This window comes from Protopterus annectens, chromosome 10.part0, assembly GCF_019279795.1.
Source record: "Protopterus annectens isolate FY-2018-M chromosome 10.part0, PAN1.0, whole genome shotgun sequence".
Lineage (NCBI taxonomy): Eukaryota > Metazoa > Chordata > Ceratodontiformes > Protopteridae > Protopterus > Protopterus annectens.
In genome coordinates, this window is record NC_056744.1 from 785095299 (window position 1) to 785113881 (window position 18583).

Here is an 18583-nt window from a genome sequence, read left to right on the forward strand (position 1 = left end):
TGAATCGTTGGGTGAGTGCATTAGTGCAGGAATAGTTCACCCAGTCTATGGTGGGATAGTTGAAGTCACCAAGGCTCAGGTTGTTAGGTGGTACCTTGATGGAGTCAAGTAGGTCCAGGCAGGAGGAGTGGGTGTCCTGAGTCATGGAGGGGGGTCTATAGCTGGCTATAACTTGGATGGGTGTCTTACCAACTGTCAGTTGCACCTGGAATAATTTCAATGTGTCATGCTGGTAAACCAGTCTGGAGGTTTGCCTGTCCTTAATGAAGATAGAGACTCCACCACCCTTAATCTTTCCGACCTCATTTTGGGGTCAGAAAGTGTGGAATGAGGTATAGCCTGGTAAGGCAGGGGTGCCCTTCACAGCCCTGAACCAAATTTCTGTGACCACACAAACATAAGCATCTTCCAGTGTAAGGACAGCCTCCAGTGAGTTCATTTTCAGGTTAAGGCTGCTAGCATTAAGCAGCATGACCTTCAATTTGCTTTTTGACAGATCTTTTATGTTGAAAGATTTGTCTTTGGGACATAGCCTAAAAAAGGCACAATGGGGGAGGGAAGAATCTTGGCTAGGATTCGGAACCCCAGGGGTAACAGGTGGAGGCCATCTCTGACAAAGCATCAAAGCCTGTCAACCATGTCATCCCAGGCAGACAGACAGATACTGGATCCCCTTGGAAAGACACCAGAAGCTAAGCCAATTGTTGAAGTTAATTATTTTTTGTTGGTATTGTGGTATTATTCTTGGTGAAGGCAGGATGCTGCTTAGGCCTAGGGTCATACCTACCTTGGACACATACTCTGACAGCTCATTCATGTCTCTCTCTTCTTGTAGTCCAGGGAGGTACATCTCAGGTCATTCACATCAATATGGACAATGACAGAGTCATAATTGTATCTCTTGTGGAGAGACTTAAGTGCGTGCGTGATGCATTGGATTCTGGCACCTGACAAACAACTGACTATGACCTTCTTCTTGTCGAGCCTGGTGAGGGGGACATCAGTGTGTCTCACTATTGAGCTGCCAATAACTAGTATGTTTGGTTTATTGTTATGCCTTATGGGCTGCATTGGTTTATTGTTATGCCTAATGGGCTGTGTTTGTGAGACACTGGTATGTTGACTACTGTGTGTGATGTGATTGGTGTTGTGTGCGGAATGTTTGTGAGTGTGTTTTAGAGGTCTCTGTTGTTTAGGTAAGTTTTTATTGAGGACCTCTACATAGGTGTGTGTGTGTGTGTGTGTGTGTGTGTGTGTGTGTGTGTGTGTGTGTGTGTGTGTGTGTGTGTGTGTGTGTGTGTGTGTGCGTTATGTTTGGCTATGTGATGTGAGTGGTGTGGTGTTTGTGCTGGCAATCTCCTCTTTGTTAGGAGTACTGACTGTGGCATGAGAGAGCATGGATTCCAGGTTACTGATGTAGATGCATTTCTTGCAAGTAGAAGAATTATGTGCTAGGGGAAGAGGACTGTCCGTGAACATGAGGCAGTTGCTACACTGTCTCAGTATACCCATGTCGACCAGGCGGGCAGGAGAAACTGGTGGCAATTGTCCAGACATAGTGTTCTGAATACTTGGACTTATGGAGAGTGGGTTTTGATAAGGGTTTGTTCACAAGAGTGTAGACCAGAAAAACCTTAAATGTAAAATAACTGGCCTGAAGCACAAGTGCTAAAACCAAAACTAAGATGCTTAGAATAGCAGACAAATGTAATCAGGCTACTAACAAGCAGTAATAAATGCAGAATAAGGGCATTTGAACACTTAAGAGCACACAGAACATCAACATAAGGTAATAAGTTAGGTAGAACACAGTTACAGTAAGAGCAGCTGAATAAAGTGTAAATTTTTTTTTATTATTGTTGTATTGGAGGGAGAGCTCTATTGGTTTAGTTTAGTAGCATTATTCACGTGTTTCAATCAGATGTAACTGACAAAGTATTTTTTCAGAGATTGCATTCCAGTCTTTCATAAAAAGCAGCACAGTCTGATATACCTTACTATCACTACTTTATGTATCCCTGATTTTCACTAATCTAAACAGGTTCATAGGTTCATAGTTATAAATTAGACTAATGACCACCATTGGCCTTTATAAGCCTAGCCATGCAACCTAACCCAATTGTGTCCCAATGTATCACTTGCATTTATTAGGAGGAGATATGTTAGTTAGGAAGTTTCTAGAGGTTATGGGGGGTTATGTCAGGTTTGGGCATTGCTGCCTGCCTCGGTCAATCAGAAATGTGGGGGCCAGACCCAGTGTGAATTTCTGATTTTCCATTCATTGGTCAAGGTTATGCTTAAATAGGGCTAGGGATGGATTCTACTTCACATGGGTGTAGGACCTGTTCCAGAGTATGGGGAACCTCTGTGACACATATCTCTCTCACCAACATATCTTATTTATGTCACAAGCAAAATTTAAATCCTTGGATCTAGTGGTTCTGATGCAGGTCATTTTGCAGATGTACAAAAGGTCCATCACAGCTAAATCCAGTGATGCCTTGTATGCCAGGCATAGACTGCCTCTCAGTGACCTGTAGGAGACAGAGTACAGAGACAGGGCTTTAAGGGGATCCATGCAGGACATTGTGTTTATACCCTGTATTCTCCTGGTAAGGAACCTTTGGCAACATTCCATCTGTTGCATATGTTTGGTCAGGTCCATACCAAAGGTGGCATTATACTCAATGATGGGACTGACAATGGCCAAATAAAGTGGCACTATGACCTCCTTGGACTTAGATGTCATATCCTTACTTATAAGATGGGCAACATAAAATGATTTTCTTACTACCTTGGCCACATGTTGGTCAAAGGTCACATTACTATCTACATATTTTCCTAGATCCCTGACTATTGGGTCAATTCTTAGGGATGTATTATACATGGAGCAAGTAGCTTGCATGGCAGTTATCCAAAAAGGCAGTATAATGCATTTCTTGACATTGAGTTGTAGTCTGTGATTTTGGCACCAGTCATTTGTCTGTGTTAGACCCTCTTGTAAGATGTTTGTGTCATGGGGGAAAACTTTGATAGCACTCAATTTGCAGTCATCTGGGAATTTGATCAGCTAATGACCCTTGACATTAGCCTTTACTTCCGAGAAGTAGATGCCAAATGGGAGTGGTCCCAGCACAGAGCCCTGAGATACCTCAAAGGTGACTGTCTCTTAGTGGAGGTGGTATCACCAATCCTGACTTTCTTTGTCCTGTTTGTGAGCCAGCTGACAATCCAGTTATTCATGTAAGGGTTTATGCCCAGCTCAGTGAGTTTGGGTTTACCTTTACATAGCCGATAATCACTCATGCGATTGCTCATATGAGCAAATCGTAAGCACGAAACACAAAACCGTGACAGTTTCCAATGTTTGAAAATCAGCAAATCGAAAAGCAGATTAGCTGATTTTCAAACACAAACCTCGAATACAAATTGTAATGAAGTGTAATGCAGGGGGGCAAGCCCCCATGTACCCCCCCCAATGTGAGGGGCTGCGCCCCCTACTTTCTACTTTAATATACTAACTCTGAGATCACACTACAGTGGGGAAAGGGTCCATTTTCTGATCCCCACTATAGTGCAATCTGCACCCAAAATGCCGAATCTGCAATGAGTGAATGTCACTGTGCATTCGCTCATTGCACATTCGAAGCATTTTTCATTCGACGTTTGGGAATTTTGCAAACATCCTTTCAAACATCTGCTGTTCACCCGTGTGCAAAACGCACATATGAAGGTAAACGTGAGTTTGTCAACTATACCTGAGTGGGGTATTGTACTGAATCCCTTAGCCCGGTCCAGGTAGGTGGTATGCACCGTTTTCTGTCATCCATTGCCTTGGTGAACTTCTCATTTCCATAATAATTTGTTCCATGGCTTTGCATATTAGACTAGTCAGACTATTAGACCTGCAGTTTCAAGGGTTGATTGATGGTCCATGCATGTGAAGAAGAATAACCATTGAAGTCCTCCATTCTCGTGGTACAAAACCTGTTTTGAGGCTATAGTTTACAAGTGAGTCAAGTGGTCCTGATAGGTCATGTTTCCAGCTATTTAGAAAGCATCCTGGGCTATTAGTGGGGCCCATTTGGGCTGTATTTGTGGCCTTAATGAGCACCACCAGGACCTGTTTTCTTTTAATAGTTGGGGAGGTTACGCTACTAGGTATTTAATGGAAAGAGGCAGGGGTAAGTGGAGGCTGAAGTCTGAGCTGAATATGCCAGCCAGCAAATTTGCTATGTCACTCTGCTCAATGAAGGTGGCATCACTGACCACCACTTTGGCACACTGATGTGTGTTGCATTAGAGGTTTTGGACATGGCTGTAGAAGGCCTTGTGGTTGTCTTTAGCCTGTGAGGCTATCTTGACCTCATAAATGGCCTTCTTAGACTTAATTAGTCCTCTTATTTCCCGTTTAGTTTGATTAGAGAGCTCCTATCATTATGGGAGTTGCTCTTCCTGATTTTAGCTATAACTTTTTTCCTTTTGTTATATACCCTGTTAAAATCAAGTTTCCACCAATGTGGTTTGTTTTCAGAGTTTGTTTTGAGATTACTTCTAGTAGGTGCAGCAGCCTGTATACAGCCATAGGTTCATAGGTGTGTACTAGGCTAATGGCCCTGGAGCCTTTACAAGCCTAACCCATAGGATTACCCTAGCATCGTGCCACCCAACATTAGTTTCCAGTGCCTCTATAGAGTAGAGCCACTGGTTGCGCATGGTTTAATAGGGTCTCTGTGAGTAATTCTGTATAGGATGCTGTGAACTCAGGGTTGGAAGAAGCACTGAATTTTGGCAAACTATTACTTAATAGGATTAGTTTCCTTTGGAATAGATCTTAACTGTTACAGGGTTTGCTGGTGCTACCAAGCTGATTTTTATTTAAAAGGAGACATCTTTGTGGTCCATACTCATCAGTGAGGGCATGACACTAGGGGGTTCAGCACTTTCCCATATTGGTGAGTTCCAGCTCCAGTATGTTTGAACTTCTGGTAGGTATGCATACTGTCTGATCAAGGGTATTTATGTTAATAAAGTCAAGGGATTGTTTTGCCTGTGAGTATGAGACAGTGTATGTTTCTCAGTCTATATAGAGGTAGCTAAAGTTTCCCATGAATAGGGTATTTGGTTTAATGGTGAGAGTTCAACACTGTCTCTCTTCATATAGTCCAGGGAAGTATGCCTCAGGTCATTAATGCCCATGTGGACTATGACAGAATCATTCTGGTACCCATGGAATTTACTTGAGTGTGCGTGTAACTTGGTGGATCCTGGTTCCAGATAAGCAATGAACTGTTATCTTCTTCTCCTTCAGTCTGGTGAGTGATCTAATGTGTTGTGTAATGGAGTCCCCTATGACAGGAATCCTTGCCTTATGGGCTTTGCTGTTGGGGCACCACTGGGTGTAGGATTAAGTATGGTGTTTGGTGTTGCATTTGGTGAAATTGTTGAGGATAGATGTTACTGTTTACAGGCTTAAGAGGTCTTTGAGGTTTAGGAAGACTGCTTTTTAGTGTCTCAGCATAGGTTAGTGTGTGTGTGTGTGTGTGTGTGTGTGTGTGTGTGTGTGTGTGTGTGTGTGTGTGTGTGTGTGTGTGTGTGTGTGTGTGTGTGTGTGTGTGTGTGTCTGTGTGTCTGTGTGTCTGTGTGTGTGTGTGTGTGTGTGTGTGTGTGTGTGTGTGTGTGTGTGTGTGTGTGTGTGTCTGTGTGTCTGTGTGTATGTGTCTGTGTGTGCCTAACACTACGTGTGGTGGATGTAGTGTGTGTGTTCTTGACAACTTTGTGTGTGAGATTTTTGCCTGCAGTGAAAATTGTGTATGTGCATCTCTTGCATACTGTTTTCTTCAAATCTTCCTTCATACTCCCATCACTGCTGTGCCCTAAAGGAAATAAAATGGTTAGAACTTCCAAACCACCTCATTTACTCACAATTAATCTTAGTCCATACTCTTCTTTATCAACCTGAGAACTATCCTGACCTCAAAAATACTCTCCAGTACTATTCAACAAGATCATTAACATCTAGAACTCAATCTCTCTTTAAAACCAGGAGATCTAATAACACAGCAGGTGACAAACTGTGTGGCACCTATTTTGCAAAAATCTGAAACACCATTCCTCTCCAACTTAGATTTATCCCTACTCTTCATAATTGTTAAACTGTCTATTAAAGAACACTTATCCAAAACATGGCTATGTTTCATTCCTGCCTCAATCCAGTCGTCCATAATTTCCCTTAACTTCCGTTCCACTATTCTATCCATTCCCCTCTATTAGCTATACTCTTTCTCCTATTCCTTCCCTTCTTTGCCATACACTACATTCTCTCTTTCATATCTTTCTCTCTTCTATACCTATGTATTATTTTCTGCTACTTCTAGCTATGTGGATTACTCAACCTAATATATAAGATTCCTACGACTGTGAAACCTGTAATTTATGCATATTTTATATAACTATGCTCCTAATACTCTTGTACATGCAATTAACATGTATCAAAGTTCTTATGATTTTTTTTTTGTACTTTTTTGGTACTGTATCTGAAATAAACCTCTGTAGTTGTACAAGTAACCATTTGAAATGTCTGGACCTACTAGTGTGTGTCCTTAAATGTAGAGACTAAATGGCAGAAAGAAGAGACTTACGTATACCAAGTCTGAGATGCCATTTCTTGTAATATTACCTTTTCTCTGAGGTATGGCAATGCTGGAGTTGGTATGTATAGGTTCACAGGTGTGGGGGTGCAGAAGTGGCTTGTCCCCTCTCACCCGCCCCGCAAAAAGAAGTTTAAAGGAGAAGAGTGATTTTTGACATTCTCTCTTCTGTGTTTTCAGTCCTTTTTTTCCTGACTTGTTGGCACTCAGCATTCTGAGTGCCGACATTTCAATAGGGAGCCCTTGTACCTAACTGTGGAGCTTTTCTTCCCAGGCCACTGCTGAAAAGGGGTATACAAGTCTTGGTCAGTCTTTCCTGGTAATGAAATGCAAAATACAAAATAAATAAAATCATGCTGTCAGATATTCTAATAGAGGTTATAAGTGATACAATGTAAAACTCAGGAGCAGAAATTTTAAATACATTAATGTGGACAATGAAGAAATACTTGCTCATCATTCTGTCCATTGTTTTGCAGTTTTAGTTTTATGTGCACAGCTTACTGTTTGTAATACCCAGACCACATAAATCCAAGGTGAAAGAAAAACATAAAAGAAGACAATATAATGGTAAGTAGGAAGAAAAAAAAAATAATTAAGCACCTAGAAGAAAGAAATTATTAAACTTACAGAAGGAAATGTAGGGTAGGTCAGCATAACAATTACATGGAAATCAGAGATGCATCTTTCATATTTTAGATTATTGTTAATCTTCTAGGCTGTTTTCCTCTTTCTGTATTGTTTTCTTAAAGGATTACACCACAGACGATTCAGTTCTAAATATTATCAATTCCATACCTTTTAGACTACAATAGCAGTGTGTCTGCAACTGTATTCACTAATATTTTTAAATCCTAGATAACCCCCCTCCCCCTCTCACACAGACACACACAGACACACACAGACACAGACACAGACACAGACACACACACACACACACACACACACACACACACACACACACCCCTGGAAGTAAATTCAATCTAGTAGTTATTTTCTGCTTTAACTTGTTATATTCTTTCATTAATGGTACAGCAGCAGCAGCTATGATTAGCCAAAAGCATTTTCCATCACTGTACCTTCCATTTGTTAAAGAATTTGGTAAGATTCCAGCCAGGGCTACTTCCATCTTTCAGCTTCCATAGTATGTGTCTTCTCCATTTAGACTCGACTTTGCACATTCACATATTTGCAGATGAAAGTTATATTTAGTGCCCTGATATTTCTAAAGCAACTGATAAAGATAATACTCTAGAACATTTTCTTCAGTATTCTTTTCAGATCGTAAACAAGTACACAACCAATATTACAATAGCAAAGTGTAGAATATATGGTAACAGCCAGGCAGTGAATTTTGCCTCAAGACTAATGATCTTTTGAGTTTCTCCATACCGGCTATTTTGATTCTGGAAACACCACGATTCCTCAGTTACCTCACTCTGTGGCATGACTGTAGTCCTCATCAGTCCAACACACACACTTATCATTACCAGTATGCCCTGCATGCCAACTTCTAAACCACCTTCCTCCGATGGACCATCTGAAGGTGATCGCAAAAATAAAGCTTCCACTTTCTGAGTTTGCAGATAAGGACTGCAGTAGATGTCGTCATTTGCAAATAGAAGTGATACCTTCATTTAGAATTAAGGTTAGTTCATCATATGATTCATGGATTTTTCTATTCGTCTATTTCCGTTTTCTTCTCACTGGCACACTGCTAGTTTCACTACACCTCCTTCATTTCAGTACTGATGTAGACCCTTCCTTCTCTCTGTTTTTCATGTCAGTCTCCAGGTCCTTCTGCATCCATTGCTGCTCTTTGTAGGAAGTTCATTGTGTTAATGGTATTCATCATCTGGAGCCTGCATCTCTTCCTTCATCTGATTCTGCTTCCTAGTTTGTTTCAAACGTCAGTTGAAACTTCAGCCATCACCCACTTGTACTTTTTGTCTTTTACCAGTCTTCCATGGTGTGTATTGTAATTAATTTACACCAAGGGTTGGAACTACTCTTGTAACCAGTTCTGTGGTTGATTCTGGTGCTTACATTTCCATATCTATACAATTATTTTACAAGCACCTAAGCATGGCATTCATAGCTTATATTACCTAGTATAGTCTTGTACCAAAATACAAACATGAGATGACTTAGTAAGCACCAGAGACTAGTTATCATTGGTATTGTATTTTATTCTCACTCATTTAAGAGGTGTTGCTCTTGTTATATTTTCTGTCTTTTCTCTGATCACCCATGGAAATAAACATGGATGTGTGGTTTTCATTGTTGCAGTTTTAGAAATTACAGCAATAAGTCAGTAAAGGTTTACAGTGTGTTTTTTTTTTTTTTGTTCCCTTTCTGTTTTATTTTTCTTAGGTTCATAGGTAGGTACTAGGCTATCAGCCCTGGGGCCTATATAGGCCTAGCCAAAAAAGTTCCCTGGCTTTCGCCACTCAAGAAAATTATTTTCCTGTGCCCATGTCGAGCAGTGCTGCAAAAGTGATCTCTGGGGTGAATTTTCTATTTCCCATCCAGTCGCCAAGATTTTTCTTAAAGAGGGCCAATGAGAAGCTTTGCTTGACAAGAATGGGTAATTAGTTCCAGAGTACAGGAAGTCTCTGGGACAGGAATCTATCCCTCCAGTATGTTCTGTTTATTGTGGTGACAAGGTTTCGGTCTCTGGAGTGTGTGGTTCGGAGAGATTTGGATTTCTTTAAGTGTAGCTTGTCCAACAGCTCTGGGTTTGACATAGCTTTGTATGTTAGGCAGAGATCACCTCTGAATAGGTGATATGCGATGGAGTAGAGCTGGATTTTTTTGAGAGGGTCTGTTTGAGGCCGGTAATCCTCTTAGTGAGGTATTTCTGTGGCCTTTCCAATTGTTGTAGGTGTCTTGTGAGATACATGCCAAATGGGGCATTGTACTCTATAATGGGTCTAATGAGGGATGAGTAGAGAGGAACAATGACGTCCTTTTTTCTAGAGGAGAACCCTTTTGTGATGAGGTGTGCCACATAGAAGAATTTCCTGAATACTGTGGTGATGCGGTTATCAAAGGAGAGACTACTGTCCACCTGTGTCCCGAGGTCTCTTATCATACTTTCGGTGTTTAGTGAGCTACCACCTATGTGGTAGTTCATGGGTACCGAGTTTTTCCCAAAGGGGATGACAATGCACTTCTTAGCATTGAGCGTGAGGCCATGACTTTGACACCAAGCATCTGTCTCTGTGAGGCCCTTTTGTAGAATGTCTACATCATTAGGTGATTCTATTATGGCTCCCAGTTTGCAGTCATCTGAAAACTTTGTTAGCCAAAGACCTTCTGTGCTGGCCTGCACTTCAGAGAAGTAGATGCCAAACAGGAGAGGACCCAGGATTGAACCCTGTGGTACTCCACTCATCACTGGTCTGAAGTCGGACTTGGAGTCAGCTACTTTTACTGTGTGGTTTCTGTCAGTGAGCCAGTTAGCCACCCATCTTGTGACATAGGGATTTATGCCCAGTTTAGTGAGTTTTTCTATAATTCCAGAGTGGGGGATGGTATCGAAAGCCTTGGCAAGATCAAGATAGGCTGTGTGCACTACCTTGCCCTTGTCTACGGCTCTGGTGACTGCTTCAAAGAAGTCAGTCAGGTTTAGTAGACATGATCTACCTTTTACAAACCCAAACTGAGTAGGGTCCAGGGTTTGGAAGTTACCTATGTCTTTGTTTATAAGCTCCAAGATGATACGTTCCATGGCCTTGCAGACCAGGCTCATCAGGCTAATGGGGTGATAGTTTCCGGGGTGCATGGTGGCACCCCCTTTATGGAGTGGGATAACCGTTGCTGTGCGCCATTCAACAGGCACATAGCCTGAGGTGAGGCTATGAGTGAACATGGTACTTAGGTGGGGTACCAGTTCATTTTGTAGTTATGCAGTACGCAGCCTGGGATGTTGTCTGGTCCCATGGATGCTGTGTTCTTGGCTTTGGAGAGTGCGGTCTTTACTTGTTTATCCATGATTACAGGGGCTTTGCATTATTCTGGTATTAAGATGGGCTCTTTGGAGGGTGAGAGGGGGGTAAAGTTAGCACTGAACCTATCTGCCAGGATTTTGGCAATATCGGTTGGTTCTGTATATTTATTGCCATTGTGCTGTAGCTCAGAGCAGATATGAGTGTTGCCATTGAGATTCTTGACATAGCTGTAGAATGCTTTGTGGTTGTTTTTGGAATCAGTGGCAATTTTATTTTCATAACTGGCTTTGGGGGATTTTATGAGGGATCTCAGCTTCTTGCTGAGGCTGACCAGGGAGTTCCTCTAATCTTGGGATTTTACTCTTTTTTGCAACAGCTTCTTCCTTCTGTTGTAGAGTTTGTTTATGGCAGGGGACCACCAGATTGTCTTCCTTATTTTGGAGGGTAGCATCTTGGTTCTGTTGGGGATGGCACAAGCCATGCACTCATGTCTGTGCTTATACAGTGCATTTGTGTAAGATTCAGCAGTCGTACCTCTGTTTTCCATCTGCATGGGTGTTGCAAAGTTTGCCACTTCTGTCTTAAGAAGCATGAAGTTGGATCTGGAGTAGTTTTTGACAGTGGTTTCCTTAATGGGGGGTGGGATATGGATGTCTAGGGTGATTAGCTTGTGGTCGAATCTGACCAGCGAGGAGTTGACCTCTGGCGTGGAACACCCATTACCCATATTGGTAATGACCAGGTTCAGGATACTGCTGTTCCTGGTGGGGGTGTGGACAAGCTGATCCAAGGTGTTGGAATTAATGAATTCCAGAAAATGTTGAACGAATGAGTTGGCACATGAGTAGTTTTCCGAGTTGATGGTGTGGTAGTTGAACTCACCCATAATTAAGGTATTGGGTTGTACCTTAATATTTTCCAGTATCTTAAGAACTGAAGAGTGGGAATCCTGGGGCATGGTGGGGTACCTGTAACAAGCTAAAACCTGGATTGCAGTCTTGCCAAGTGTTAGTTGCACTTGGACAATTTAGGATGCATTATGTTGAACAACTAGCCTGGAGGTGTGGATATCCTTAATGAATATAGGCACACCTCTGCCTTTAGTGTTTCAGTCCAGGTTAGGTGGCTGAAAGATGTGGTATGAATTATAGCCTGGTAATGCAGGGGTGCTCTCTGGAGCCTTGAACCAGGTCTCTGTCACTGCACAGATGTCGATGTCCTCCATTTTAAAGAGTGCCTCGAGTGAGTGCATTTTGAGGTTTAGACTTCTAGCATTGAGTAGCATTACCCTCAGAGTTTGCTTGCTTGTACCTGTTATGGTGTTGAATTTGGCATTTGAACCTTGCCTAAAAAAGGCACTGTAGGGGTGGCAAGAGTCTTAGCCAGTATCCGGAATCCCAGGGGCGACAGGTGCAGGCAATCTCTGGCAAAGCATCGTGGTCTATTGACCATGTTGTCCCAGGCAAACAGATACTGGATCCTCTTAAAATGACACCAGAAGCTTAGCCAATTGTTGCAGTCAATCATTTTGTCCTTGTACTGTGGTATCATTCTGGGTGATGGCAGGATGCCACTCAGGGCTAGGGTCATACCTGCCTGAGCTACAAGATCTGAGAGCTCCTCCATGTCTCTTTTCATGTAGTCCAGGGAGGTACATCTCAGGTCATTCACACCAATATGGACAATAACAGAGTCGTATTTGTACTTGTTGTGGAGTGACCTGAATGGGTGCATTATGTGACGGATCTTGGCACCCGACAGGCAGCTGACAGTAATTTTCTCCTTGTTTAGCCTGGTGTGTGGGACATCAGTGTGCCTGACTATAGAGTCACCTATGCCTATGACTAGTGTGTTGGGTACATTGTTTTGCCTTATGGGCTGAGGTTGAGTGGCGCACTGATTTTGTGGGCTGTGTGTCATTTGGGTAGTGTTGGGGGGTGGTGGTTGTCTGCGTTTCAGCTTGGGAGGTCTCTGTTGCTTGGGTAGATTTTTTTGAGCCCCTCTGTGAATGTGGGTGTGTGCTTTGTGTTTCTATTTGTGGGTTTTGGTAGTATGGGTTTTGAAGGACTATGTGTTGAGTGTGGTGTGGTGCAGGTGTTAACCTTCTCCTCTTGACTGTCTAGTCCAGTCTTGGCTGGAGAGAGCTTGGCTTCCAGTTTGGCTGTATAAGTGCATCTCTCACAGGTTGTAGTGTTGGGTGATAGGAGGAGAGGGTTGTCAGTGTACATGAGGCAATTGCTACATTGCCCCAAGATGTCCAGATTCATCAGGTGGACAGGAGAAAACACTGGGAGCTGATCCATGGACATGCCCGGATAGGTGCTTATTAATTTAAGTACTAAGAACTGTTTTCCTCTTGACAAATGAGGAAAGTCGAGTGTTGTAGTAATTTGTAGTTTATTTAGTGCTTAAAACAAGTTCTGAGCAAGTGCTGAGCACAAGGAAACAGTTTTGAGTGCTGAAACTAAAAAAATGGCTAGTTCTAGCTAAAACTGGCTAGTTTTAGCACAAATTCCAAGAAGAGAAGCAAGCCACATCCTGTTTGGTGATCCACAGTCTTGTTCCAGATGATGCAAGGGTCTGCAGGCTTGTAGCCTTTTTCTTGTAGATGCCTTGAATAGCAACCAGACCAATCAGGTATGTTAAGCATGGACACTCACTCTCCAACCAGAAAGAGTCAGGAATCAATACACTCTGCTACTACTCTCACCAGGATCAGAATATAAGCACATATTCTAAGCTTTCACCTATAAAGCAGTTATTAAGCTTTCTGGTAATCAGAAGTCTCCAGGAAATAATGTAACTTCACTCCTTCTCTCACCTGGAGAAAACAGAAGCACTAATCCCAAGATGACTACTGAGAGGCAGAACGGGGGCTCTACAATAACTGGTGGTCTTGCAATAGATGCTTAAAGGTAAAATGACAAAAATGGCTTATTCTAAACACTGCAGTGTGCTCTAGAGGAGTTAGATGTGAAAGTAGGTAACTTAAGTTGTGCCTGTCTACAAGTTAAGTTTTAGTGGACAGTCACTATTTTTAAAACAGCAAGATAGATTGTTCTCCTAATGATGGGACCAGTGCAAAACATAAGAGAGTGTTGGGGTCGTGCCATTGACTGTTTCCACCTGTGAATTATTTAATTTATGACCCATCCTTTGTATCCCTCCTCCCCTGAATTCACCTGTTACTTCTGAGGGCTATTCCCCTTGTATGAACCGCACCTCCCCACAGTGGAAACCTAGAGAAATGCCCCCCCCCCCCCCAAAAGAGCTCCTCAGACTCCCAAGCTGCTAATCAAACCTTGGTTGCCTGGGGTATTGTTAGGATTTTATCCCTCTCTGCCACTGCTCCAGCCCAAAGGCTGTTAGAGTTGAAGGGTTCACATTCATATACAGTGCTGAAATTGGATTGCTCAAGCGCGTTGCTTGATCATGTTTTATTGCTCATTACATATTGCAGAAATGCAGGTCTCCTTGTAGTTTTAGTCATACTTTATCTGCTGCAGCATTTTGGAGAAACACTAAGTGACATACAAAATTTGTCAGAGTGAGAATAATAAAGTAAGGGGGATGTGATGCACTTAGGCATTTTAAAATGTATTTTATTTACACAAAGTCGCTGATTCTTCAAGTATACAAGAAGAAACCATTGATACACTCAAGGAAATTATTTTGTATTATTATGCGTATGCAATTATATCTCATGGATCTGATGTTCAAGGTGATATAACATACATATTTTGAAGGAACTAGCAGAAGAAATAAAAGTCAAGAAGAAGCAAAGTTCTCATACCTTTCAACTGTCCAGAATTTTGCAGAATGTCACTTCCTTTTGCCTCATAGTTTTGTCCTGTCCCTTGTTAAGGTTTTGATTTTCTGCTAAGTTTCTGAGGATCACAGTCAGTCAATAATGCTAGATGTTAAGAGTTTCATAGTTCTTATTGTTCAGAAAATGCATGTTAATGCAAAACCCATTGTACTATTCATTTTTGTTAAATAAACAAATAAATAAATAAATAAATTAGAGTAATATTTAAAAATTATCTGAGTTTTGGCCTTTGCTCACCATTAGTTTTGGCCTTGACAAGCTTTACTGACAAAGAAGTTGAGAAGTAAAATTCTGACTAAATAAAATGAATTTATAATGGAGACAAAAGCACATCTGACTTGAACACAAGGTTTTGGTACTTGAAAAAAATGATGTAATGCAAGAGGAAAGATCTTCAAGCACTGTAATGAGAAAGTAAGCAAAAAAAATTATATATACATATATATATATTTATATATATGTATATATATATATATATATATATATATATATATATATATATATATATATATATGGGTCTACTTCACATGATCGAACGTTCAAATGTTCGAATTCCACATGGCCGAGACCATATGATCAAACATTTGAATGTTCGAAATGTGCAGTAGACCTGCAAAACACAAACAACAATAAATAAACTGTGTATAGCAGGGGGGCAAGCCCCCCTGCACCCCCCACACCCCTGCAACATAAATATACCAACTCCGAAATCGCACTACGGCGAGGACAAGGGAAATCTCCCGGTCCGCGCTGTATGCCAATCCCCATTCAGAATTTCACAGTTTTAAAACTTCGAACATATGATCTTCGATCATATGGGTTTCGAAGTTTTAAGATTCAAAAATTCTGAAGGGGACCCATATATATATATATATATATATATATATATATATATATATATATATATATATATATACTCCACAACCATTCCAGCACTCAAGAAATAATGAAATCCTCAACCAGCAGAAATTTTCACTGTTTATTTGGCAAAACCTGCCACAAATACACACACAGACCGGTGGTCGGTTTGTTTTCTTGCCTTGTGCAAAATAATGTTTAAAGAGGCAGCAACTATTCATTACCTGATGTTATTTCTCCTTAAAGACAACAAATACTGAGGTAAAAGACTTGGTTCATTCCATATTAAAAATATATTGGCTCAACACTGGCACATTTTAAGATCTGATGTGTTTTTTACCAGATTTGTGGATAGGGAATGCCATTATGGATATAGAAGAGGCAAAAATCTGGGGCAATATTTTTCTACATTTAAGAAAGGTGAAGCAAATAGAGTTATAAGCACAGTCACTGTGGGGAGTACTTTTTGTGGAATGTGTAAACATTGTAAAGTGATGGCCAAAACCAAGTCTTTTACCTCAGTAAATAAGAGTATTTGATATTATCTTATTACTTGTAATAGCACATGGCTAGTATATATGGCAGTGTGTCAGGGCAAACTTCTTGTTCATTTAAACAAAGAATTGCCCTACATATAAGTGATATTAAGTGTCAACGTACTAGAAGCGCCTTATACAAGCACAAGTTAATACATGTATCTGCACATTTTATTTTTATAGGATTAAACATGGTGGCCATACCAAATATTAGTGATCACAAGAAACACATTATTTTGACACAAAAAGAAAGAAGGTGGATGGTGAATTTAGGGGCTTTATTTAAGCCCGGTTTAAATGACCATTGGTAACCATTTAATAGTTATTTTATGGCCATTTATTTACTTAAATTGAGGTAATATGTTTATAGTTTTTGATTATATATAGGGTCAGGGGTTGAGCATTGGTAATGGTTCACTACTAACATGAGTATGGATTATAGTTGCATTAGTTTTTGTTGTTATCTACACTAAATAATGGTTTATGTAATAGGGTAGTTTATAATTATCATTACTTTTTATTTTATATTTAGGCACAGTATTTGTTGTCCTTAAGGAAAAATAACACCAGGTCATGAATAGTTGTTGCCTCTTTAAACATGATATTTTGCACACTGCCACCGGTCTGTGTATTTTGTGGGCAGGTTTGCCAATAAAAAGTCAAAAATTTCTGCTGGTTGAGGATTTCATTATTTTTTGAGTGCTGGAATGGTTGTGGAGTATATACAGAAGTCCGTGCACCATTTTTTAATTGGCTAGGCTTAAAATGGCTCGCAAGGACACTTAGCCTAGTACTAATCTATGAACATATGAACCTATATATATATATATATATATATATATATATATATATATATATATATATATATATATATATATATATATGTGTGTGTGTGTGTGTGTGTGTGTGTGTGTGTGTGTATGTGTATGTATGGGTCTACTTTCATTCACTGAAAACTCATTTCACTGAATTTCAAAACACTCACACCAAATCGCTGAAAGCTCAAATCACTGAAAACTCATTTCACTGAATGTAAGTACTGTTGGACAAATAAACTGTATATGCCTTTTCGCCACTGTAGCGCAATCCTGGAGTTAGTATATATCATTATGGTGTGTGTGTGTGGGGGGAGCAGAGCTCCCCCCATTGGGGGCTGTGAGGGGCGTAGCCCCCACCTACTTTTGGTTTTATATTGTTAGCTTTCAGTGAAATGAGATACATAAATATATATATATATATATATATATATATATATATATATATATATATATATATATATATATATATATACACACACATACACATATATGTATATATAGTGATAGAGAGTAAATACGTCACTGATGCGTCCTGTCATATTTTGAAGCACAATAGAAAATATGTGGTTTTATACAATACACTGGTATATAAAAAGGTGCCATGGTTTTAAATGAGCAGGTGGGAGGTTGGAATAATGGCTAAGGTGTTTACCTTATAGACAAAAAATGCAGGGTTTGATTCCCACATGGCGTAATGGGCTAGGTTTAAAATGGCTCACAAGGGCAGTTAGCCTAGTACTAATCTATAAACCTATGAACTAGCTTTTGCATCTTTAAGTGGAGCTCCTTGCTGGCTCTATTCAAACACAGCCTGGACAAGTGGATGGGAGACTAAAAATTCACCCTGAGGGTGGCATCCATGTCCCTCATGGACAGGGGTAGTCAGTGTTTATCACAGATATACTCTGTGAATTACTTCATCTAACCAAAGACAATTGAGGCAGCTCAGGATTAACATGGCTATGCTTGTAATGGCTCTAGGGCCACTAGCCTAGTAACCTCCTAATTACATCTGTCAAGTTTGGGGAAGGTATAAACATCAAGTACGTTAAGTCTGCAAATGAACAATCTTTGAACAAGTGATAAAGAACTTTGGTGTAGTACAAAGATATCTGCATTCATCACATTACTCTCTGAGTAAGACAGTCATTTGTTTTATATGCTATGGCATTCCCAGCAAGTGGAAAACAAGTCTACACTTTCTGTCAAATAATTAACATAGTTATGCATTTGTAACTGCGGATAAACTCACTAAAAAGTAACACACAAAGACATACATACATACGTATACATGTAGTACCTGTGTACATAAGATGGTTTGCATCTGTCACTGCATGGAAACTGTACAACAACTCTTGCTCTGTTCAGAGGGTCTTGTTTGTCTTAAAGAAGAAAAAGAAAGGTGTTACTTCTAAATATGCACATACATGGCTTAATTTCTCATTCCAACAATATTGTTATCATAGCTACCTTGCACTTCTAACAGTGGACTTTGGTAAAAAAAAAAAAAACATTCAGCACTTCTGTGAAAACAAACAATAATTTCATCCCCAAATCTTTTGTGCACTGGAGAGTTTGTCATCATATAGCCCAATTATTAATAATATTATAAACCTACACATATGGTAACCTGCTTTCCTAGAAACAGAGTTGACAATGTAAGGGAATGGGTTAAAATGTTAGCAATTATCAGCAAATTAGAACAATAAAACTTCAAATGACCAATATGACATAATAGTGCATGTTGAACACAATAACCAAAGTATGATTTCATCAGGAATATGCAATGATAATATCAAGAAAAAGTATGCCACCAAAAGAAATAAAAGTAATAACTGCATAGCTGGTTTGCTGTGCTTATTTTAAGGCTGGATGTATATTATTTTATAATGCACTGGGTCTTTCTGTGTTTTTTGCTTCTCCAATGTGCATTAATTTA

General features: G+C 40.2%; 1 protein-coding gene across 2 annotated transcripts in view; it reads right to left on the minus strand.

The window, feature by feature from the left end:
- RPE65 (retinoid isomerohydrolase RPE65) overlaps positions 1 to 18583 on the minus strand; it is a 250271-nt gene that overhangs the window by 94903 nt on the left and 136785 nt on the right. For both annotated transcript variants that reach the window (XM_044085604.1, XM_044085605.1), the window contains exon 7: positions 17945 to 18026. In XM_044085604.1, the coding sequence (XP_043941539.1) occupies positions 17945 to 18026 (82 nt within the window). The remainder of the gene's footprint in view (positions 1 to 17944; positions 18027 to 18583) is intronic.